The sequence below is a fragment of the Trifolium pratense genome, linkage group LG7 (assembly GCF_020283565.1).
Source record: "Trifolium pratense cultivar HEN17-A07 linkage group LG7, ARS_RC_1.1, whole genome shotgun sequence".
In the NCBI taxonomy this organism is placed as follows: Eukaryota; Viridiplantae; Streptophyta; class Magnoliopsida; order Fabales; family Fabaceae; genus Trifolium; species Trifolium pratense.
The window spans coordinates 7,593,712-7,617,226 of record NC_060065.1 but is presented as its reverse complement, the minus strand read 5'-3'; the positions used below and the strand labels follow the sequence as shown (position 1 = coordinate 7,617,226).

General features: G+C 33.2%; 3 protein-coding genes across 3 annotated transcripts; 2 read left to right on the top strand and 1 right to left on the bottom strand.

Annotated features, from left to right (window-relative positions):
- The first annotated feature begins 1,368 nt into the window (after positions 1–1,368).
- Positions 1,369–5,446, top strand: LOC123894290 (U-box domain-containing protein 4-like). Its single transcript, XM_045944248.1, has 2 exons — positions 1,369–2,832; positions 4,471–5,446. Exons 1-2 carry the CDS (start codon positions 1,882–1,884, stop codon positions 4,534–4,536), a joined length of 1,017 nt encoding a protein of 338 aa, XP_045800204.1. The 5' UTR covers positions 1,369–1,881; the 3' UTR covers positions 4,537–5,446.
- A 4,579-nt stretch (positions 5,447–10,025) lies between these two features.
- LOC123894288 (calcium-transporting ATPase 1) lies at positions 10,026–15,837 on the top strand. The gene is made up of 8 exons (XM_045944246.1): positions 10,026–10,540; positions 11,238–11,292; positions 11,376–13,324; positions 13,542–13,700; positions 14,146–14,317; positions 14,433–14,731; positions 14,894–15,161; positions 15,329–15,837. Exons 1-7 carry the CDS (start codon positions 10,364–10,366, stop codon positions 15,140–15,142), a joined length of 3,060 nt encoding a protein of 1,019 aa, XP_045800202.1. The 5' UTR covers positions 10,026–10,363; the 3' UTR covers positions 15,143–15,161; positions 15,329–15,837.
- An 887-nt stretch (positions 15,838–16,724) lies between these two features.
- Positions 16,725–19,111, bottom strand: LOC123894289 (cyclin-D5-1-like). The gene is made up of 5 exons (XM_045944247.1): positions 18,491–19,111; positions 18,272–18,358; positions 17,850–18,162; positions 17,440–17,573; positions 16,725–17,342 (listed from the first exon to the last, which is right to left on the bottom strand). Exons 1-5 carry the CDS (start codon positions 18,689–18,691, stop codon positions 17,124–17,126), a joined length of 954 nt encoding a protein of 317 aa, XP_045800203.1. The 5' UTR covers positions 18,692–19,111; the 3' UTR covers positions 16,725–17,123.
- Between the last annotated feature and the right edge of the window lie 4,404 nt (positions 19,112–23,515).

Below are 23,515 nucleotides of genomic sequence, written 5' to 3'. Positions count from 1 at the left end.
TTAACAAATGAGCAACATTGTTTGTTTGTCTCTCTCCTAACAAAACTTATCTTAAAGTTTGGATATAATCTACAGAAATGTTATTCAGACATTTAAAGTCCAACAAAAATACAACATTTAGGGGTAAAGTTGTAATTTTCGTATGTGAACAAGGACAACTTAGTAATTCTAACCCCTTCTTCTTCCTTGTGTTTTTTTTTTTATATTTCCTTGCTGTTTTTTTTTTCCCTGAACATCTTCTTGTTTACCCACTAATCTTTCTCATCTTCTCCGATCTTCCTCTCACCGGAGACACACGCTGGCCACACCATCTTCTCCGATCTTTCTCATCTCTCTCAACACCCTTTAGGTCTCTCCGTGTCTCTCATTTCTCCCCCGACCGATCTCCGACATCAACCGCCGCCGCCACACCAACTTCACCACGGTCTTCTTCTCCGTGTATCTATTTTTTTTCCTCGTTGAGAACCTTGTTGGTGGCCGCCAGATGAAGAACGAGGAAGAAAGCAAGAATGGAGGAGAGAGAAAACTCTGCTTTTTCTTTTTTCTTTTTTCTTTTTTCTTTTTTCTTTTTAATAAAAGAAAAAGTACTAGTAGGTATTTATGAACAGTAATGTTGTATTTTTGTTAGAGGATTGTGTCCAGATATCATTTCTGTATAATCTAAGTGAAGCTTACAATTGTTTAAAATAGCTCTAAATTTGGAATATGTACTAAATTTACTAGCAATGTCGTCAACCACTTGCTTGTAGTCAAGTTCTATTGACATTGCCGCTAAATTCATGTTGCCAAGCTAAATTATTGCTTCTTTTAAGCCACAAGTTTCTACTTCTTGAGGTTGTGGTAGGCCTAAAAACATAGATGTTTTAGCTGCAATATAATCATTTTTGTTGCCACTAAGACACATCCCAACGCCGTAGCGCCCATCTTCCTTAAAAATTGTCCCACAAACGTTGCATTTCATCTCCCGCACCTTCCCACATAATGCTCTAGGACCATAAGAGAGGGAGACACCACATCTTCATCCAAAACTTTAAAGTTTAAAGCATTAAATTAATAAATCACTTCTCTTATAAATTCAACATTCTTCCTATTTATAATCCATGTGAGACTTAACCGCTCACACTTGAAAACCAACAATATTTAACTTCACTTATTCTTACAAAATCAACTTATAAGATAAAAAGTGTCTCTTTGTAAATTTTTGGCATGCCTTCTTTAACTATAACTATGTATGACTTTAATTTTTTTCCAATAAATATAAAAATTCTCTAATTTTGTATTCTGAGTAAAGTATACATATTTAAAAGTTGGTTTTCCTTGTCCCACGTTAGTGAAAGAAAAGGGAACCGACTGTAGACAAGAAGAAAAAATAATGAAAGACAGAACAGCAAGCAAACCATGGCCAAGCTTCATGATCACCGTCCTTGTCTTAAAGACCTGTTTCATTCTCATCATTGATCTAACCATGTGCATCCGACCCAGCAATACACACACTTTTTTATAACTATTCAATTCAATTTAACCAGCCCCAACTCACAAAGCATTGATAAAAGGACCATAACTACCAACTAACTATCACCAAATCTCACTTTTCAAATCCAAAACCAAAACCCAAAGAAACTCTTCGAAAAACTCACTCTTCACCCGCACGCGTTTAAAGACACCATCGCACGTGCTACTTTTTTGTCATTTTTCCACGTGTCAGCCCCAGACCCCACCGGAGCTATAACCGCTTTCTTTCCATATTTTTGGGCTTTAGCACCCAAAATCTATTTTCCACGCTCTCTTTATACTTTTCCTTCAATTAAAGATATTTTCTACTTGTCACTTCTGATAGAAGAAAGTTGTTAATTTGTTATCGTAACGAATTACAGTTACAAAATGGAAGGAACTTTCAATTTCAACGATAATTCAACTTCCGCTTTCAGCGACTGCAACAGTGACAGATCTGGCGAATTCATCACAACTTCTACACAAAACCGACGCCTTCTGATTTCATGTGTTTCTGATAATAACTCCGACGAACTCATTCGCCGGTTAGTTCTCGATCTTCAATCATGTTCGATTGATCAACAAAAACAAGCTACAATGGAAATCAGATTACTCGCTAAAAACAAGTCAGATAACCGTCTCAGAATCGCGAAAGCCGGCGCTATTAAACCGTTAGTTTCGCTTTTATCTTCGCCGGTGGTGGACCTTCAGCTGCAAGAATACGTCGTCACTGCAATTTTGAATCTCTCGTTATGTGACGAGAATAAAGATATTATTGCTTCTTCTGGAGTGATTAAGCCTATGGTGAGAGCATTGAAGATAGGAACTCCAACGGCGAAGGAGAATGCGGCATGTGCTCTGCTTCGTCTCTCGCAGACAGAGGAAAACAAAGCGGCAATTGGAAGATATGGAGGTATTCCGCCATTGGTGAACCTTCTAGAAAATGGAGGTATCCGCGGGAAGAAAGACGCGTCGACGGCGTTGTATACGCTTTGTTCAGTGAAGGAGAATAAAATTAGAGCGGTGAAAGCTGGGATAATGAAGCCGTTAGTGGAATTGATGGCGGATTTGGATTCTAACATGGTGGATAAATCGGCGTATGTGATGAGCATGTTGGTGACGGTTATGGAAGCGAGAACGGCGTTGGTGGAGGAAGGAGGGATTCCGGTGTTGGTTGAAATTGTGGAGATAGGAACGCAGAGACAGAAGGAAATAGCGGTGGTGATTTTGTTGCAGATTTGTGAAGAGAATGTGAGTTATCGGATAATGGTGTGTCGTGAAGGAGCTATTCCTCCGTTGGTTTGTCTTTCTCAGTCCGGTACCGATCGCGCCAAACGAAAGGTGAGTCTTACAACGGTTAATGTCGACGTGGCAGTATTGCCATGTCAGCAATAACTATGCACTTTACCTACTGAGATCTTCTCTATTTACTTAACTTCTTTTTTTCAATAAAAAGGTAAAAATGTTTTAATTAATAAAACAAATTAAAGAAAAGGGTCATGTTAACATGTGCACAAAAGGCACATGTTAAGGTTCTAAATATAGAAAATTGCATTTATTATTAGAAAAAAATTTAATGTTTAAAAAGTTAAATGCACATATTTCAATATATTATTTCTACTTTTGCTTCCTTAACATATGCACCATTTGGTGCACATGTTAACATTTTCCTAAAGAAAAATATTTCATGGCATTCATGACACCTTGAAAGATAAACAAGGAGAGATAAAAATTAAAACGAAGTGTTGAATGAATATATATTAGAAATAACTCATAAGTGAAGATATAAGTTGACTTTAAATATAACTCTTACATGAATTATTTGTTTTAATAACTCGTTATTTATTTTGTCAACAAAAAAAAAACTCGTTATTTATAATGAGTTTTATTAATTCAACTATCAAATCAAAAGTTCCTACTAAATGCATAAACTATACCAATATTTATAAAATTTTATGATTATTCGATACATTATTTAAATGAACGTACCGTAATAGGTTTTTTTTAAATTTTTTTTACAAATATCAATGGTTAGATGATATAGTTATGAATTTCAAATTTATATAAAATTGTGTGCTTGATCATTAATATATGACATTATCAATAGTTGAACTAGTGAAATTTATTGTGAATAATGAGTTATTAAAGGAAATGATTTATCTCAGAGTTACTTCTAATGTAAACATATTTTCACGCATTAGAAATTAACAATGTAAAAGTATCACAGTTTATATATTAAAATGACCGCTTTTTTTTTTATACAAAAGAGGGATGAAGGCCCAAGTCCATAAAACGACCTTTGTTTTTTTTTGACGGATAAAACGACCTTTGTTATTCATGCATACATTAATTTTATTGCAACACTGGTTTCTTTCTTTCTTTTGTTTTTTGAAAAATCAAAATATATTAAAGGAACTACTATCTGAACATCTAAAAATTTACATTATATTTAATATTGTATAGAAATATAGGCATTTAGAACTATCAATTTGTCTTCACAGAAAAATGAAATTGTGTTGCATCATGGTATAAAACAACTAACATTAAACAACTTTTTTATGAGATATATTCCATTAAACAGCTTAAGCTAAGCACATGAGGCGCAAGTCTTCTCAATCATATACTTTAAGAACGAATATATGGATCGGGAGAATAGATGTTAGCATCTAAGGTAGCAGAGTAGCATGGTCTTCCATGCATTGTGCATTTGTGCTCATATCAAGTGTCACAATATATTTTTTGAAAATCGATCTAGTACTCTAAATTGAACTGATGTCATGTGTTTCTGTCTGCACATTTATTAATTATTGATAAATTTATCATAAACCTCTTTTCTTTATAACATTTAAGTTAGTAATAAATTGTTGCAAAATCAAAACAAAATTTCAATTTCAATAGTTTGATTGCGTGTCTGGTGGGGGGAAGTGGAGCTTTTGTTTTCATTTTTTTGGATTATTGATTGTTCTCTTCATGGGACAGGTGGAGACACTAATAGAACTTCTACGGCAACCAAGATCAAGCAACCCCACTGCACGTGCTTCATAAATGTCAACATATAAACCCTCCCCTATCATGGAGTATCCTTTTGTGCCCATCAATGTACTTAACTTCACCAATCTAACAGAGTTAATGGCTTAAAGCAGCATTCATCCCCAATAGTATCACTTGTATATACACCTTTGTAACAGAAGCTTTGTAAAATTATGTTACTAGTAAATTATACTGGATTGGTAGTAGTAAGTGGGATTGTCGATCTCTTCCTTAAAGATTGGGATGAGTCGATGTTGGTCGATGGTGTGAAAACACTTCCTAATGTCGAATTCCAAAAACCAGCGAGAGGTTCCCCACTCTTCTTTGATCCGTCTTAGGGCCAAGTAGCGGCCTCAACCCGAGCGGAAGTGCGATGTGTCTAGAAACTCGGGATCATAAATGGATTCGAGTACCATTCTGATCGCCTCTTTCATGATTTTTTTCTATAGGTAGCACTACTGTAAGCGGTGCTTTGCTTGTCTGGTTTTCAAAGAATATGCATATAATATACCATGCCGTTGGCATGACCGACTGCATTTTTTAATATCAACAAATTACCACCGTCTCGTCGTTTCAGTCGCCGGTAAGTTTTGTGTTGTCTTCACGAGGATTTTTAGGTAGAGAGGAAATAAAGCAGTTATGCATTGTTGGACTATGAGATCGAATTAGATGTAGACCATTGTGGAGACTCAGTGAATTGATTGATAAAGGTATTGGGAGGACAAATTAGTGTCGATGACAGAAATATATACAGGCAACAATAAGGGTCTTGTTCCTTAAAAAAAACAATAAGGGTCGTGAAATTGTGTTTTGTTTATGTTTTGGGTGTTATTGAGAAAGGGTGATTGCTCTTGTGTGTGTTGTTTTGTGATATCATGCTGGCGATGTATCAAATACTAATCTTAAAGTTTTTTTTTTTTTTTTAATGTTTGAATGAATTAAGTTTACAAGTTCTCCTTTATATCTTTTTGTTTTTTAAAACTTGATATCCGGCCTACGACCTACTAATCTAAGGGGACTAATCTCAACGTTCACTTGCGGGGGTTCCGTTTAAAGTCAGAGTTTCTTTTGCTCTGTATGGACTTAGTTCACCGAAATTGGCACAAGGGGAAATCGAACCTGAGACATTAAGAGGAGCATATTCCAAGGACTCAAGCCAACACCGTAAGACTAATTCCAAGTGGGTTTCTCTTTTATATCCTTAGGGTTAGGGGAGCAGTTGAGGCTTAAGCAAAGCTCCACTCCCCCTCAGCTCCTCAACTTCCCCCTATATTCCTAGCAACATTACCCATGTGACTATCCTCTTAGTCGGTTGATGATCAACGTGACCCATCTCTATCCTCATTCATCTGAATGAATCTTGCCTCATGGGGACTGGGGAGAGGTCTACTCACTTATTGGGCTATAGATGAACTAATTCTAGCTTGTTCATATGGGCACGATTGCGGGACTTATAGGTGGGGCCCAAAATGGCTATGGTGGTACAATGATGAAGGTGAATTTAGATGTGTGAATTGATGAAATTTGGAGAAGAAGATAGATTTTTGTTTTGAAGTTGTAAATAATTCAAACTAGGACGTGAAAACCTTGTCAAAATTCGAAATAGATGTACTTATTAAATTATTTTACAATCTATTTCGATGTATTGTATAAGTATTTTTCTTCTTCCAACATCTCTGGGCGACGATATTCAGAAATGTTAAACTGTTTTTAGTGGATAAACTTTCTATTTTTTTTACTATTATAATAATTTTTTTTCTTAAATACCTAAAAAATTTGTTGGATATCCTACCAAGTAGGTAAAATCAAATTTATTAATAAACAATTAAATATGTTTTGAAAATGATTAATTATAAAAATTTACATATCATTATATGTTTTATACTTGTTTTCCACTTAGGAAAAAAAACTCAAACGTGGGTGCCTATGACATGACATGGGATGCGCTTTCGGTCATAGACATTAGACAGGCTCCCCGCTAACGTGCAGACATTTTCACAAGTACAACTCTTGTCCAACTCATAAATATTTAGGCTATATGTTATTTATTTTTGTTGAAATTATCAAAGGAAATAAATTGGTTATAAAATAATTTTTTTTTCCTTTGAACACTATTATAAATAGAAGAAAGAAAAATAAAAAACGATGATGATTAAAATGTAGTTTCATAATAAAAAAAAGTTAGTTAAATATAATTAATTTTTTTTTATAGATTTTATGTAAATCATAAAGTATTTACATTATTAATATTAAAATAAAGAGTGCTCCGGACTGCGCAAGATTCATATTGTCATTCCATTTAGTCTATAGAAATACAATGATCCAACATGCTCACTTCAAAAAGTCTCTACAATCAAAGTCGCAACCGCTGAATTCTTGTAAACTTGCAACGTAAGTGTCCCCTCCATTATTGAAGATGATTTCTCTCCAATGGCCTATATAAGCACCCTCTTAAGGGTGTGTTTGGTTCGGGGTTTTTGGAGGAGAGGGGAGGGGAGGTGAGGGAATATTTTAAATGTTTTGTGTTTGGTTCAAATTTTATGAGGGGAGAGGAGGGGAGGGGAGGTGAGCAAAATCCCTCCAATGACCAATTTTTGCTTCCCCCCAAATTGGGGGGATTTGGAGGGGAGGGGAGGGGAGGAGAGATGAGTTATTATAATTTTAATTACATTGACATAATTATCCTCATATTTATTTAAAAATACCAAAACTTTCCTTTTAAAATTTATATTAAATCATACTAAGTTATTTGCTTGTTGCCATTTTTTTTACATCCTGTGTTTATTTTTTACCTGTACTATTTTTATTTTTTTTTTAATGTACTTTTTTTACAAGATACTTGTTTTTATTTTTTACCTATCCTACAACATTTTTGGAATGAATACTTTTTTTTATATATAATAAAATGAACACTTTTTAATTCGTTGCATTGTACATATATATATATATATATATATATATATATATATATATATATACAATGCAACGAATTAAAAAGTGTTCATTTTATTATATAACAAGTTTTTTTAGGAAAATTAACTATCAATAAATTGTTTTATACATATTTTTATATTCTAGACATTATATTTTAGAAGTGCTCTAATATTTTTGAACATAAAAATTTTTGTTAGAATTTTGCATTTGATTATTTCTGGAGTTTTCGGTTATTGAGTTTTCATATTTAATTGTTTATGTAGTGAATACTGAATAATTTTAAAATGTTGAGATTTTGTAAAGATGACAAGGATAAAAAAGTAAATTAATTTTAGAATTTCTCCCCTCCCCTTGTGAACCAAACACATATTTAGTAAAAATCTCTCACCTCCTCTCCCCTCCCCCTCTTTTGAACCAAACATAAATATTATCCTCTCTTCCCCTCACTTCCCCTCCCCTCCATTAAAATTCCTCCCCTTCCCTCCCCTCCCCTCCTTCTATTTCGAACCAAACAGACCCTAAGAGAAGGGTTAGGCCTGTGTTGCACAAATACGGGTACGGTACCCGATACGGGTACCGGTATGGGTACGAAATACGGCAATTTTAAAAAAACAACGGTACGGGTATGCTACAAAAAAAAAAAATTAATTAAAATATATTGTTTAAACGACAACGAAACAAAATAACGACAAAACATTAAAATTTAAAAGTTACTAGTTTGAAATAAAATATAAAATTAGCCTACCTACTCCACTATTCTAATTCTAAATATTATAATTTAAAAATATGAAATTTTTAAGACTAGTACAAGTAGATAGAAACAAACAGTAGTACCTTTCTTTTTGGCAATAAAGTAGCAGATACGTACAAAAGCTGTGACAAAAGTGAAGACTTTTTCTTCTTCCTACTACCTTCAACGATTGTAACAAAAGTGAAGACTTTTTCTTCTTCCTCCACTCCACAGTTCAAATCCAAATGCAAAAAGACAGAGAACTTAGAGAAGGCAGCAGAGAAAGGACAGGGGTAGGTGAAAGAGTTGCAAAATTAGGGTCGTAACTTGTGATTATTAGGTATTATTAGGTTTTATAATGATTCAGAAAAATTGGAAACTGGGCCAAGCAAAAGAAAACGTGTAAACAATTTAAAAAAAAACTGTCCAGTCGACTACCGTACCGCGAAAAGTACCGTAACAGTACCGCTACAGTACCAAAACGCAAAAAAAAAAAAAAAGGTACGCGTCAGGTACGCACAGTACCCGTACAGTACTCGTACCCGTACCGCTACAGTACCCGGTACTGGTACTTTTTGAAAACTGGCGTACCAGTGCTTCACAGGGCCAGGCTTACATGGAATCCCTCCGGCCTCAATTATAAGCAAATACCACTTTTTAGATTTACTGGATAATCAATGTATTTGACCTTAATTAAGTCTAGATACATTGATTTTCAAATGTATCTAAAAAGTTGAATTTGTTTATAATTGAGGTCGGAAGAAGTAATTCATATCTTAAATTATTATTTTTTATACTTGACGTTCTTGTACAAGCTTGAACGTCAAACTGTTTACAAGTACCCTTCACCATTTTCAACTTTGATGTTTTTCTGTTCAACATCAGTTTATAACGTCTCTAACTTAAATAGCGAAAGGGTAAAATAAGAAATGTGTAAGACGCACGAGTAATCGATAGGATGACAAAAATAATTCTCGAGAATAAAATACTCTATATTATAAAATCTGCCCACATAGTTCATATTATGGATTAGAAAGATTTATTTTAGTAACTCGTGATTGGTTTGTTATGTTACTTATGTTATAAATAAATACATTGATGAGAATCAAAGAATGAAAAAAAAAATTGTTTTAAAATAAGAAAAATATTAAATAGTATCCCCGTGACACTAATTAAACATATTAATATAGAAAATTTATCTTGGAATTTGTGTATGCAACATATTAAATATGTAAAAATTCATCTTTATATTATTAATTTTGTCTCTTTATTTTCTTTTTTTGTTATGCTTAACTAATATCCCAGAAACACCGATTAACATGGTCTTGTTGGGTTAAAAAAATAGATTAGGTAGTTTTAGTGCGCATCGAAGGGTAAAATAATTTTTGTTTATAATATTGACCAAAATCTTCTTATAAGAGTTTTTTTTTTTATGGGAAAATACTCGTACATTCGCATGAATTTATTGACGTTGGCAATTTTTAAGTTCGTTATTATATTAAGGATTTATGGTAGTTTTTTTTTAGAATAAAATATTTATAAATTTTTACAAAATATAAATAGAATTGTATTGGACCACCATAGGATTTAATTTAAATACACCGACAATGTAAAATAATTTTACACCGTCAATCAATACCAACCATGTTTTTCGCCACATCATCTCACTTCACCCCACTTAATTGATATGACATGGCAAAATGGTAGTTGTTTATTGGACGATCGTGTAAAACTATTTTACACTGTCGGTGCATATTAATTTAAATTTTAACCATATGTTAATACTTTAATAATCACTTATTAGCAAAAAGAAAAATAACTTTTCGCTAACAGTTTAATTATAAAGATGAATTAATATGAATAGATCCAAATCTAAATACTCCGTACTGTATAATATTGTAGTGGTAAACTTGCCTTTTTGTTCACATTGTTTCACTTTGACTTGCTCAGTATTTGTAGCAACCTTTGCGTGAGTTTCTGAAGTTGACGATTGTCGTGTTTCTTGCCACAACCAAGATTCCTCAACTTTTTTGTATTACAAAGTTTCTTACTCAAAACTAATTTCTGTTTTCAATCAATCAATAATAAAAATGCATTAATCTTATGAACCTTTGAATATAGTTTGAAATCTAGTCTTCATTTTTTCTTGTTAACTTCTGAAAGTAGCAAAGATCATAGATGGAGAGTTATCTGAATGATAATTTCGGAGATGTGAAACCCAAAAACTCATCTGAAGAAGCGCTTCAGAGATGGAGAAAGCTTTGTTGGGTTGTTAAGAATCGTAAAAGAAGGTTTCGTTTCACTGCTAATCTTTCTAAGAGATTTGAAGCTGAAGCTATAAGAAGATCCAATCAGGTTTCTTATTCTTGTTCATTTTCTTTCTAGATCAAGATTATACCCTAAAATGGAAAGTTTCCTATGTTAATCCTAGTTTACTTTCCTATTTTGGCATGTTTTGTCCACAAATCTTAATGTTAATGTCAATTTATTTATTGTTTTGTTTATCCTGATTTGGTTTGAGATAAGCATTTTTATTGTGTTTATGCTAATACAATGCTAATGGAAGAAATGATTAATGTGATCCAGAAATTAAAATCCAATCTTTATGGTAGTTTCAATGGCATAGACATAGTTGATAATGTTACTCAAATAGTTTAATCCTATGTTTGGTTCCATGTTTAGAGCCTCCAGAATGGATTCTGGAGTCGTAAAATTGATTTTGACATGTTTGATTGTTCCCCGGTGGAATTTATTTTGCCTCCAAAATTGATTATAACTTGAAGCTAGGATTTGTAGCTTTCGAAATTTCAGTGAAAAAATCACGTTTTCGAGTCTAAACGTGATTTTCGCACTAAAATTTATTGTTCAACTCAATTTTACATAAATGTATCTAAACATAAATCATTTTACATTCAACTCACTTTTAACTAAAATCAATTTTTTTCATCACGAAACCAAAATGCACTAACTTTGTGTGGAGGAAAAGGATATAATCATTTCAACGTTTTAAAAATGAGTATGCTTAATTCCATACTCGCACTATACATTGTAGGAAAAGTTCAGAGTTGCAGTGTTGGTTTCACAAGCTGCACTTCAGTTTATTCATGGTAAGAAAGTCAACCTACGTGCATTTTTAAGTTGTTGTAGAAGTTTTACATTAAACATAATAAGTGTGTTTTGGTCGCTCCAGGGCTAAGTTTGTCAAGTGAGTATAAAGTACCGGAGGAAGTTAAAGCTGCAGGTTTTGAAATTTGTGCTGATGAGGCGGGATCAATTGTTGATGGACGTGATGTGAAGAAGTTGAAAATTCATGGCGGGATTGAGGGTATCACGGACAAGCTCAATTCCTCTGTGAATGATGGGATATCCACATCCGAGTCTTTACTGAATCGGAGAAAAGAAATTTATGGAATTAATAAATTCACTGAAAGTCCAGCCCGGGGATTTTGGGTTTTTGTATGGGAAGCACTTCAAGATACAACTCTTATGATACTTGCGGTCTGTGCTTTTGTCTCTTTAGCGGTTGGCATAATAATGGAAGGGTGGCCTAAGGGTGCGCAAGATGGGATTGGTATTGTTGCAAGCATATTGCTTGTAGTGTTTGTCACTGCCACCAGCGATTATAGACAATCATTGCAGTTTAAGGATTTAGACAAAGAGAAGAAAAAAATTACAGTTCAGGTCACGCGAAATGGCTATAGACAGAAAATTTCAATATATGATCTACTTCCTGGTGATATTGTTCATCTTAATATCGGAGATCAAGTACCTGCTGATGGACTTTTTTTGTCCGGTTTTTCTGTGTCTATAAATGAATCAAGTTTGACAGGAGAAAGTGAACCGGTAAATGTCAGCGACCTTAATCCGTTTCTTTTATCTGGAACCAAAGTCCAAGATGGATCATGCAAGATGCTTGTGACTACTGTTGGAATGAGAACTCAATGGGGTAAGCTAATGGCTACTCTAAGTGAAGGGGGAGATGATGAAACTCCCTTGCAGGTAAAACTCAATGGCGTGGCTACCATTATTGGGAAAATAGGGCTATTTTTCGCTGTTGTGACTTTCTCTGTGTTGGTCCAAGGGCTATTTAGCCGTAAGCTTCAAGAAGGTTCCCAATGGACATGGTCTGGTGATGATGCTATGGAAATTGTGGAATTCTTCGCTATTGCTGTTACAATTGTTGTTGTTGCTGTTCCTGAAGGTTTACCTTTAGCTGTGACATTGAGCCTTGCTTTCGCCATGAAAAAGATGATGAATGATAAGGCACTCGTCCGTCATTTGGCTGCTTGTGAGACAATGGGATCTGCCACTACTATCTGCAGTGACAAGACTGGTACATTAACTACTAATCATATGACTGTTGTAAAAGCTTGCATATGCGGGAAGATCAAAGAGGCAAATAGCTCTACAAACACCTCTGATTTCTCATTTGATGTCCCTGATTCTGCTATGGCAATTCTACTTGAATCAATATTCAACAATACTGGAGGAGAAGTCGTCAAAAATGAAAATGGAAAGATCGAGATTCTGGGATCACCAACTGAGACTGCCATCTTGGAATTCGGTCTGTCACTTGGTGGTGATTTCCACAAAGAACGACAAGTATCAAAACTTGTGAAAGTTGAACCATTTAATTCAATAAAGAAGCGCATGGGGGTAGTTCTACAGCTTCCTAATGGTGTCTACAGAGCACACTGCAAGGGAGCTTCTGAAATAATTCTCGCTGCATGTGACAAATTTGTAGACAAAAATGGCGAGGTTGTTCCACTCGATGAAGATTCCATCCGTCACTTGAATGATACAATTGAAAAATTTGCCAATGAAGCTCTCCGGACACTTTGCCTTGCTTATGTGGATATTCATGATGAATTTTTAGTTGGAAGTCCTATTCCTATTAATGGTTACACTTGTATAGGAATAGTGGGTATTAAAGATCCAGTTCGACCCGGTGTTCGAGAGTCTGTAGCCATTTGTAGGGCAGCTGGTATTACTGTTAGGATGGTTACCGGAGACAACATAAATACTGCAAAGGCAATTGCTAGAGAATGTGGAATTTTAACAGATGGTATAGCAATTGAAGGCCCCGAATTCCGTGAGATGAGTGAGGAGAAATTGCTTGATATCATTCCCAAAATTCAGGTATATCATTTAATCGAAGTTTTTAATTTCTTGGCAATTTGTTTGAAGGATTAGCTTCTTTTACCAGAGTTTGAGTTTTGGTGTGCATTTCTTTTGGGGGGTGGGGACCACAGGCTACATGGATGAACGTGTGTCCTGGAAGTAAAAGCTTGGTCGTCTCCATTACCTATACTTTGAAAATTTGCTCACAATCAACTTGTGATGTCTATATCTACAGGTAATGGCTCGATCTTCTCCCATGGATAAGCATACCCTAGTGAAATACTTGAGGACAACATTTGAAGAGGTTGTTTCAGTTACTGGTGACGGTACAAATGATGCGCCGGCACTTCATGAAGCAGATATTGGACTTGCAATGGGCATTGCTGGAACTGAGGTATGTCTAGACAACAATCTGTTTATCTTGTCTCAACCAAGATGTTCTTTTCTTGAAATTTGAAAACCATGAATTATATTTTTGTTTGGAATTTTGGATGCAATGGGTACGTTTTTATTTCCAAATGCCACTTGAATGTTTGAAAGCAAATCTTGTTTGAGTTATTATCTAATATGTATTACTAAATGTGTTGAAGTGCTTATGATATATAAAATGAAAAACGCCGCTCCATAAGTTATAGTCTGCACAACAAGGTAAATTAGTCTATAACAAGTGAAGAAGTTTTTGTTCAAAGAGATGCTTTGCACTATATGTATAACACTACCTTCAAAATCCAACCTTATTATTGGTTGCTAGCAGATGGTCTTAAACCTTGGAATAATTGTCATGCTGAATTTGTACTTTGTATTATATTTTGAAAACCGTTTTATTTTGCCAATTTCAGGTAGCAAAAGAAAGTGCCGATGTAATAATTCTAGATGATAACTTTTCAACTATTGTGACTGTGGCCAAATGGGGCCGTTCAGTCTATATAAACATACAGAAATTTGTGCAGTTCCAGCTGACTGTAAATGTTGTTGCTTTGATTGTCAACTTCACTTCTGCCTGTTTGACCGGTAATCATGATGCTTTCCTAGTTATTATGTTCCTTAATCGTTACCATAGTAAAATTATTAGTTTTTGCGTTATGTGGCTCTTTCTTTTTTCCTCATAATGTATATAAAAATCCAGGAAATGCTCCCCTTACTGCGGTTCAACTTCTATGGGTCAACATGATCATGGACACTCTTGGAGCACTTGCACTAGCCACTGAACCTCCTAATGACGAGTTGATGAAAAGACCACCAGTTGGTAGGAAAGGAAACTTTATCACTAATGTGATGTGGAGGAATATCACAGGGCAATCGATATATCAATTTGTCATAATCTGGTTACTCCAGACAAGAGGAAAAGCAGCTTTCCATCTTGATGGTCCGGATAGTGATCTGATATTGAATACACTCATTTTCAATTCATTTGTATTCTTTCAGGTAAACTTAGACAAATCACTGCAATGTTCTGCGGATATGATTTATGATTTCATATTCAAACTAGACGAATAATATTTTGAGTTATGAAATATTAAAATACTGTTGCTGAATGTTTCTGATTGTGCACTTTATTAACTCACTCGTATTCAAATGTCTTGTTAGGTTTTCAATGAGATCAGTTCTAGAGATATGGAGAGGATAAATGTTTTTGAAGGTATACTGAAGAATTATGTGTTCACAGCTGTCCTCACCTGCACAACCATCTTCCAAATTGTAATAGTCGAATTCCTGGGCACATATGCCAACACATCTCCACTTAGTTTGAAACTGTGGTTCGTTAGCGTTTTCCTTGGAGTCCTTGGCATGCCAATTGGAGCAGCTATAAAGATGATCCCTGTGGGATCTGTCTAAAATAAATTCAGACTATTAGGTACATTCTTGTTCATTCTCCGTTCTCACATGTAAATCAAAGTTCTTGTTTGCTCCTAGTCTCTTCTGAAAGATGCCAGTTGAACAAAGTGTTTTCTTAGCTTGAAATTTGTGTAGGCCAATTAAACGTGTATGCTATCTCATTTAATCAGAAATTATCTCTGGCAGGTTGGTTCCCTTGTCTGGAACAATGTCAATTTTGAATGCTGCAGAAGCAAGTGCAGATGGCCGGGAATGTTTGTGAATACATGTTGTTGAAGATCAGAAGGGCAGTGTCCTTTATACAGAAGTAGAAAAGTACTTCAATTCAATCTTAAAGAAGCAAAGTCTATACAAGCAAACCATCTTCTGGTGTACTTTTAGATGGAAAGGGTGCTATGCTAGTTGCTGCTGCTGTACGATCCCTTGTGTTTTAAAGAATAGTACTTAGGGGATTAACTAATTGCATTTCATTTAGTTCCACACAGTCTACACTTTTCCACCAAGCAGCTTCAGGTCCATTTTTGTTTCAGTACCCTCTCATATTTTTCGCTGCCAGGCTATTGGTACAAAATTATATAATATTTGTCTGTTCGAACTTTCTAGTAGGTAATTGTTAAGGGACTAAGAATATCATGTTTCTTGTTCTTACTACTTATAGTTTTCATTCTTATAATGAAGTTAAAACATCTACCAAAGCTGATTAGATAATTGCAAGAGATAATCATTAACACTACACTATGGACTAAAGGGAGTGAAGTGGAAGTAGGAAAAGACAGATACTGTGAATTTACTCCATTAAGATGATCAAACAAAACAATGCATGCAAATGTACCCTATTTTTTTGTGGAACTTTGCGCACCCTCTATATTTCCAGATGTACGCATCCAGAAAAGTGTGAATTTTGCGCCGCACTTTTAAATATATGTTGCTCATTTTTCAGTAAGTGGTCGAATTGCAAATATATTACAGGTATGGTGTTCAACAACCGAATGGCAATAGTACGCTTCTAACTATCAACCATGCAAAAGAACATATTCTAGGCAAAAAGTCGGTGGCAGTACTAATCAGTGATTTCAACTTTATTTGCATTGTTAAATACCAGGACTATAGTCCCAAACAGAAGAATACTAAGTTTAGTGTGTTATGATACAAAGAAACTTGCAGTACATAAAACTCTATTACTTCAAAGTAGAAACAACATAAAAATACTTTTGATTCCACAAACATGTTGGGTTTCATGACCTATGAACACAACAAAGCCAGGCAAAACGGTAGGTCCCACCTTAAAGGCAATCTCAAATATTCAAACAAATCCAATCAATCTTACAACACTTTTGTGATGGCAACACAAACCTTGCATCCTATCACACCAACACTGTTTTCTCTTCCCACCTTCAGCCTTTTTGAAGACATTACTAAAGTATCCATCATAAGAAATCCATCAAAAGGTAGGTTGCAAGAGATATACATGACAAACCAATTCCATTTTGAAGAAAGTCGCAATTAATAGTGAATCGTCAGGCTAATTCCTGATAACTTAGGCGCAAGTCTATTTGATCTCTAAAATTTACAAAACTACAAAACAGTTTCTATCCAGATGACTAATGCAATCGAGAATTTTCAATTTCAAAAGTTATTTTGAAAATTTGAGATATCAAATTACATTAACACTTCAATTCATGGACAAAATCGGCGATTTCTTCTAATTTTAGCTTTGGTTTACTGGCTAATTTGGGCATTCCATCTAGTACTGTTCTATCCCAAAACCTGAATTTTTATTCTCAGATTCTCCTCCTTTTCCCTGTTCCCCATGGTAACAATCAATAAATCCAAAATAATTTTTAGTCTAGTAACAATCAATACCTTTCTCTTGTAAGTTTCCCCCCTCTCTATCTCTTGGTGATATGATACTATAGCAAAAAAAGTAACAAAGAAGGATAACACATAATCTTCACATAGAACTATGAAAGCTTCAAAAAGTTCAAATTTTGGGATTTTCTTGGTGTGGTCCCTTCTTGTCACCACCATCTTCATCATCAGTGAATGAGAGCCTTCTTCTCTTTGTCATAGCAACAGCATAGTCAGTTGGCCTTGATCGAATAACCGAAGAATTTGGTGTACATAAAGCCTTATGCTCTTCTCTTTTAATCTTCTCCTCATATAATCTTTGAATTAGATTGTAGCAAGCAAAGACATCATTCTGTGATATCAAAAACAAAGGCCAAAATTGATTGGTCAATTAACAATATAAGCATGATTTAGTGAAACTTAACAAAAAAATTAATACTAAAACTCACTGGTTCAAGTAATGGATGTTGAGAAATTGAATTCATTTTCAATCTCACATCTTCTATGGTCAATTTTTTATCCAATGCCACTAAAGTAGCAGCTGCTGCAACAACGGATGGTTTGTGATCCATTAGATTGATCTCTGCATAAGAAAACATATATACATTTGGTTAATCCATGTTTTAACAGAGAAATTCACATCATTCTCAAAACAGAAAATAAGAATAAAAAGAAAGAATTTAATTTATACACACCGTCACAGTAAATATGTTTTACGCTATTCATCTAACATAATCATAATTATTTTTAAAGTCACGCTATTAGTTGTAATTTGTGGATAAAGTCACTAGTTTACGCTGACAGTGTATCAAAATTAAACTCTAGAAGTAAAAACACATTCAAGTGATGATTGATTCACCTTCCATGATTACAGTGAAGATAGGTTGCATTGTATTGGAAACAATAGGATTTGATGATGATGATGATGATGATGATTCATTGCAGAACATTTTGATGAAGTAAGAAAGGAATGAAAAGGGAGTGATAATACCCATGTTCCAATCCAATGTACTAAGAACAAAAAGCTCCATTTTTTGAACCACTTTTCCATCAAAGAAATAATTATCATCCAATTGAAATTTTGATAGTCCTGGCACATTGTACTCTTCCATCTTTGCAGCCAAAGAAAGACATGCAATTGATAGCAATCTTATAGCCCAATCCTTCTCACCCTTCAAAAATGGAAAATTTAACCAAAATGGTAATTAATTAGATTCATAAAAACTTACCAAATTAATCAAAAACCAATGTTGCATTTGGAAGAACATTAGTTAAGCTTACATCAATGAATCTTTTTGAAAGGAATCGATCCAAATATGTTACTGACAAATAAGCTGTTTCAAAGTGAAAATCCAATGCTTCTGTTTTCTGAAGTAAATTTCAACATCCAAAACAAGAAAAAATTTAAGTCAAGATCAAATTTTTCCAATTGCAGTTTCATTAATGAAGCTGAATTAGAATCAGAAACAGTAAAACAAAAAAAGGGTCAATGAAACTAACTTTCAGAATCCAATTGATTGCATTGAAACGACCACGTTTCACAGAATCTTCTTCAAAAACCAAATTTTCATCTTTTTTGAAACCAAATGCAATCTCTTTCTGAATCAACAATCTCACATACTCTTCTTCTGATTGATTCATTGAGCATTCTTCAACTTCAAAAAACGTTTCATTTTCTTTGCACAAAAGATCATCCATCATGACTTTTGGTTTTCCTATGAAAATAAAGTGTCTTGTTTTTTAGTGTTGAAAAATCAACAAAAGAACATGTTCATTGTACATAGATAGATGTTTTTTCTGTTTATGTTTGTGTTTATTATAGTAATGATGATATGATTGACTGTTACATTAAGTAAGAGTCAACGAATTAAAAGAGGAGGTGGAAAAGGAAAATGAAATGAATTGTTGTGGGCTATGATTTGGGGAAAATGTTAAAGATATTGTAGCTGTTTTAGTTTGAAAAATTGAAGAGTTTTGATGTATGTGTGGCGAGATTTTAGTGAGTAGTGTGAAAATGTGAGTAGATTGCTTTTATGATTGAGATATTGTTGCAAGCAATGTAGAGAGAGTTGGGTGAGTGAAGTAAGAGAGCATTGAGTGTAATGATGATTGATGAGGTTTTCATTTGAGTTTGACTGAGAAAAAAGACCTTTGTATTTTTTGGGAACACACAAGTTTGTGACAACACTGCTGAGCTGACTGATGCCAACTTTTTGGGCTGGTGGAATGCAACTCACCATGCTACTCCTCGATCTTAAATATAAGAAAAAATCTACTTTTTAAATTTATTGATCTATATTATAGCCTAGATATATTGGATTATCAATAAATCTAAAAAGTAAATTGTCTCTTATGTTTGGTAATGTCAGATTTTGAGTTTATAGTAACTTATAAATTCACAGGATAAAAAAAGGAGTCATGTTAACTAGTGTCTCAGAATACTAGTTAAGAATACCAAAAAAAAGAAAATTCTCCATAAAAAACAACACTTTTTACATTATTTAAAGGTTGATTACACAAATTTTAAATAGACTTTACAATATTTGCTTCCTTAATTAGTGTCGCACTAGTTAGCATTTTCCTAAAAAAAAATATGTTTGGTAAACGTTGTTTTTCAGAAAAAGATTATACGAAGTAGTTTGTTTTATCAGCTTATATATAGCTTATTTTTCTTTCAAATGTTATTTCAAGTAGGGTATTAACTTAGAGCATCTACAATAGAGATATTCATTTTTGAGTACTTAATTGGACCCACATGTACACATCACTCATTTATAATTTTTAAATAATAATATCTAATAAGTATTCAATCCCTCCAACCCAAATCTCTTAAAAAGTTCTAAATGTGTCCAGCCAATAACATATTCCACCAATAACTATACATCAATATAAATAGGACCCATAAAAACAAAATAGGTACTCCTTCTTATTGTAGAACCAGCACCTATTAGGTACTTCTTGTGTTTTGCTCCAATGGGGTACCTATTAGGTACTAGTACTTAAAAAAATAAGTACCCACCATTGAAGATGGTCTTATCATTTTTCTTCCAATTTTACTCGTGTCATCTTACGTAAAAAGAATTAAATAATAATTAAACATATATATTTTTATAACATTTCATATTTATAAGCTAGTTCAAATCAACTGCTAATTTTACTAAACACTACAAATTCAATTAACTAGCTTATTCGTTTTAAGCATGTACCCGAAAAAATTATTCGTCTTAAGCTAACTTATAAGCTCGTCCGCTATAAGTTAACTTATTAGCTATCTGTTTTTTTTTTTTTTTTTACCAAACAGAGTCTATTTTCATGGATTTGTTTGGTATCACAGTAAATGTTATCAGAATCATAGTGATCCATCATGATTTTGCATAAGTTACATTTTATTGCTTTTAGAAAATTATAAAGTCAAAATTTTTTTGGAACGTGATTATAAATTTTTTAAAAAAATATTTCACATTTATTAATTAATAAAATCATAACATAGAAGTGAGTGATTTGGAGCATGATATTTTGTTTTTTCTTTGAAATAAGTTTATAGAAAGATGTATAAATAATTCTCATTGGACATTAGTTATAGAAAAAATGAGAGAAAAAATAAATTCTTAAAAGAGATAAAAGAAAAATTGTTTTATTTTTTGCTTATAATTTAAAATAAGAAAAGTTAATTTTTTTGGCATATAAATTGAGACGGATAGAGTATTTGACAAAATGCATAAATATAAGATAAAATGATCAACTTTAAGCTATAAGCTAAAAGCTCGTGAAAAAAAATATACAAATAGATTTTATTTTTTTAGTTCGAGCTTATATACTATAAACCATGACCTCAGAATTTATGTTGTTTTTTTTCTAGACGACTAAAGATGTGTGTTAAGTTTTTTTAATAAAAAAAATAAAATAGAGTCTTGTGTTGTTCAGTTACACCAAAGTGCACTAGGCGACTACGCACAGTCATTCAATCACGAATTTGTGATCATTCAATCTCAATCAAATGGTCAATAATAAAAGTATAATTTAAATTTTTTAATTGTAAAAATTCGAGTCTTCAAATTCTAAATTGTTTGGATTTTTAGTCAAAAAAAAAAAAATTCTAAATTGTTTGGTCGAAGTTAGACGGTCACAAATTTGTGACTGCACGTAGTCACTACTTGTTGATTAAATCTAGATCGGTTTGATTCCACACCAATAGTTATTTTATTGGCTAAATTGCACTTTTGGTCCCCTAAGTTTCAGAAACTTGCAATTTTGGCCCCTTATGTTTCAAAATAGCACTTCTAGCCCCCTAAGTTTCAAAAAGTTGCGATTTTGGCCCCCTATGTTTCAAAATAGCAATTTTGGCCCCCTAAGTTTCAGTAGTTGCGATTTTGGCCACCTATGTTTCAAAATAGCACTTTTAACCCCTATCTTTACCCCTTTTGCAAAAGGTCAATTTTGATCGAGTCAAAGTTGATGTGGCAAGTCACTTAAGTGACTCAGCTGCCACGTCAATATTTTTTTGTCATCTTATAATTAAAAAAACTAAAAGAATAAAAAAATAAAAGGAAGTCACATGCTTTAAATTTATTCTTTCACTAACACACATATATAATCTCAAATCCTAAAGAGTTAACCAAATACTTCGTGACGTTTATTCAAAAGGATTTTTCACTATACGTAAAAAAAAACCTAATTCCAAATCCAAAAATAGGAAACAATGGAAATTGAAAACTCTTCGTGCGTTTTGTTATGTCTTTTTAATTATGTAATGACTTCATATATGTAATGACTTGATTTGTTATGTCATTTTGATTTAGAAAAGTGTCTTGAACTTCCATTTAGAAAAGTGTCTTGAACTTCCATTTTGCAAAAGGGGTAAACATAGGGGGTCAACATTGCTATTTTGAAACATAGGAGGCCAAAATCGCAACTTTTTGAAATTTAGGGGGCCAAAAGTGCTATTTTGAAACATAGGGGTCAAAATTGCAACTTCCTGAAACTTAGGGGGCCAAAAGTGCTATTTTGAAATATAGGAGACCAAAATCGCAACTTTCTGAAACTTAAGGGGCCAAAAGTGCAATTTAGCCTATTTTATTTTTTGAGATATGTTTTTCAAGGATTGAATTGATGCAAACAAATGAGTCAAGGCAATAGAAAAGGATAAATGTTTTAAAAATTGGACCGAATATTGATCCAATGTCACCTCTAAGTTTTTTTTTTGGGTCAAGTAGCCTAGCTTAAAGATGAATAAGTAGAGTGTCCCGGGTTCGAACCCGGACTTCTGCACATATAATGTGATGTTCCTACCAACTGAGCTAAGTTCACTGAGACATCTGACCTCTAAGTTATGGTTCAACCAATTAGATTGATTAAATTGTTATATTGTATCGATTAGACAAAAATAATAAATAAATATATTAAATTTTTTATAAAATAAAATTCACTCAATTAGTAATATTAATAATATTGGCATATATTTTATAAATATAAGTATTTTTTAACATTTTATTTTAATAGATTTACGAGAATTAACATTTGAAAACGGATTATCTCTTGTGGGAATATTAATGGAGGGAGTCTAGTCTTGACATCCGCCGTTCAATTAGTCTTTTTATAATTTGACCCATTATAAAAATAAATAAATGGTGATGATTTTGAACCGGAGAAAAATTTCACATGAGATAATCTCCTCTTTTTTTTGACAAAAAGTTAATCTCCTCCTATTATCGGTTATTTATTTTGATACTTTCGTTTTAGCAATTTTGGTCAAAACTATTATTTGACTCCTTCAAAATTTATTGATTTGGGTTAGATATGGTGTGAGGCTAATCTTTTTTCCTGCAAACTAGTGGGTAAAAAAAAAAATACCATTTTGGTCGAGTCAAATAACGGTTTGGATTAAAATAACCATTTAGTGAGTAAAAATAAGAGTAATCAGTCAATTTAGTCCCTAAACTATCACTCTCTCACCAACTTAGTCCCTAAACTATTAAAACCAACTAAAAGGTCCCTAAACTATATTCACATCCTTCAATTTAGTCCCTAAACTATTAAAACCAACTAAAAGGTCCCTAAACTATATTCACATCCTTCAATTTAGTCCCTAAACTATTAAAACCAAATAAAAGGTCCCTAAACTATATTCACATCCTTCAATTTAGTCCATCGGTTAACTTTTCCGTTAAGTGACTGTTAGTAGTCCTTAAACTATAAAAAATACTTCAATTTAGTCCCTAAACTATCTTAAAAACAACAAAATAGTAACAACACTGTTAAATCATTACTGCTAAATCATACTGCTAAATCAAATTACTGCTAAAACAAATAGTCTCTAAACCATATTGTTAAATCAAATTCATTTTTAACATAATTCATTACTGCTAAACAACACTGAAAAAGCAACTGTAACACATAAGAGCAGACACAAACATTTGAAATATTTATGTCTCATGATTCTACTACTAGTTCTTATCTAGAAGAAGAAATTGTATTACTGAAAGGAGCTAGATCAATAGATAAATGAAAAAAGCAATGCGCCCAGTC

Bases quoted from the DNA above. Each gene is read 5' to 3' on its own strand.
- LOC123894290 (XM_045944248.1), top strand. From the start codon at position 1,882: ATGGAAGGAACTTTCAATTTCAACGATAATTCAACTTCCGCTTTCAGC. The intron at 2,833-4,470 runs GTGAGTCTTACA...TTCATGGGACAG, and splicing joins CCGATCGCGCCAAACGAAAG to GTGGAGACACTAATAGAACT.
- LOC123894288 (XM_045944246.1), top strand. From the start codon at position 10,364: ATGGAGAGTTATCTGAATGATAATTTCGGAGATGTGAAACCCAAAAAC. The intron at 10,541-11,237 runs GTTTCTTATTCT...TATACATTGTAG, and splicing joins CTATAAGAAGATCCAATCAG to GAAAAGTTCAGAGTTGCAGT. The intron at 11,293-11,375 runs GTAAGAAAGTCA...TGGTCGCTCCAG, and splicing joins TGCACTTCAGTTTATTCATG to GGCTAAGTTTGTCAAGTGAG.
- LOC123894289 (XM_045944247.1), bottom strand. From the start codon at position 18,691: ATGATGGATGATCTTTTGTGCAAAGAAAATGAAACGTTTTTTGAAGTT. The intron at 18,359-18,490 runs GTTAGTTTCATT...AATTTACTTCAG, and splicing joins CAATCAATTGGATTCTGAAA to AAAACAGAAGCATTGGATTT. The intron at 17,343-17,439 runs GTGAGTTTTAGT...TTGATATCACAG, and splicing joins AACATCCATTACTTGAACCA to AATGATGTCTTTGCTTGCTA.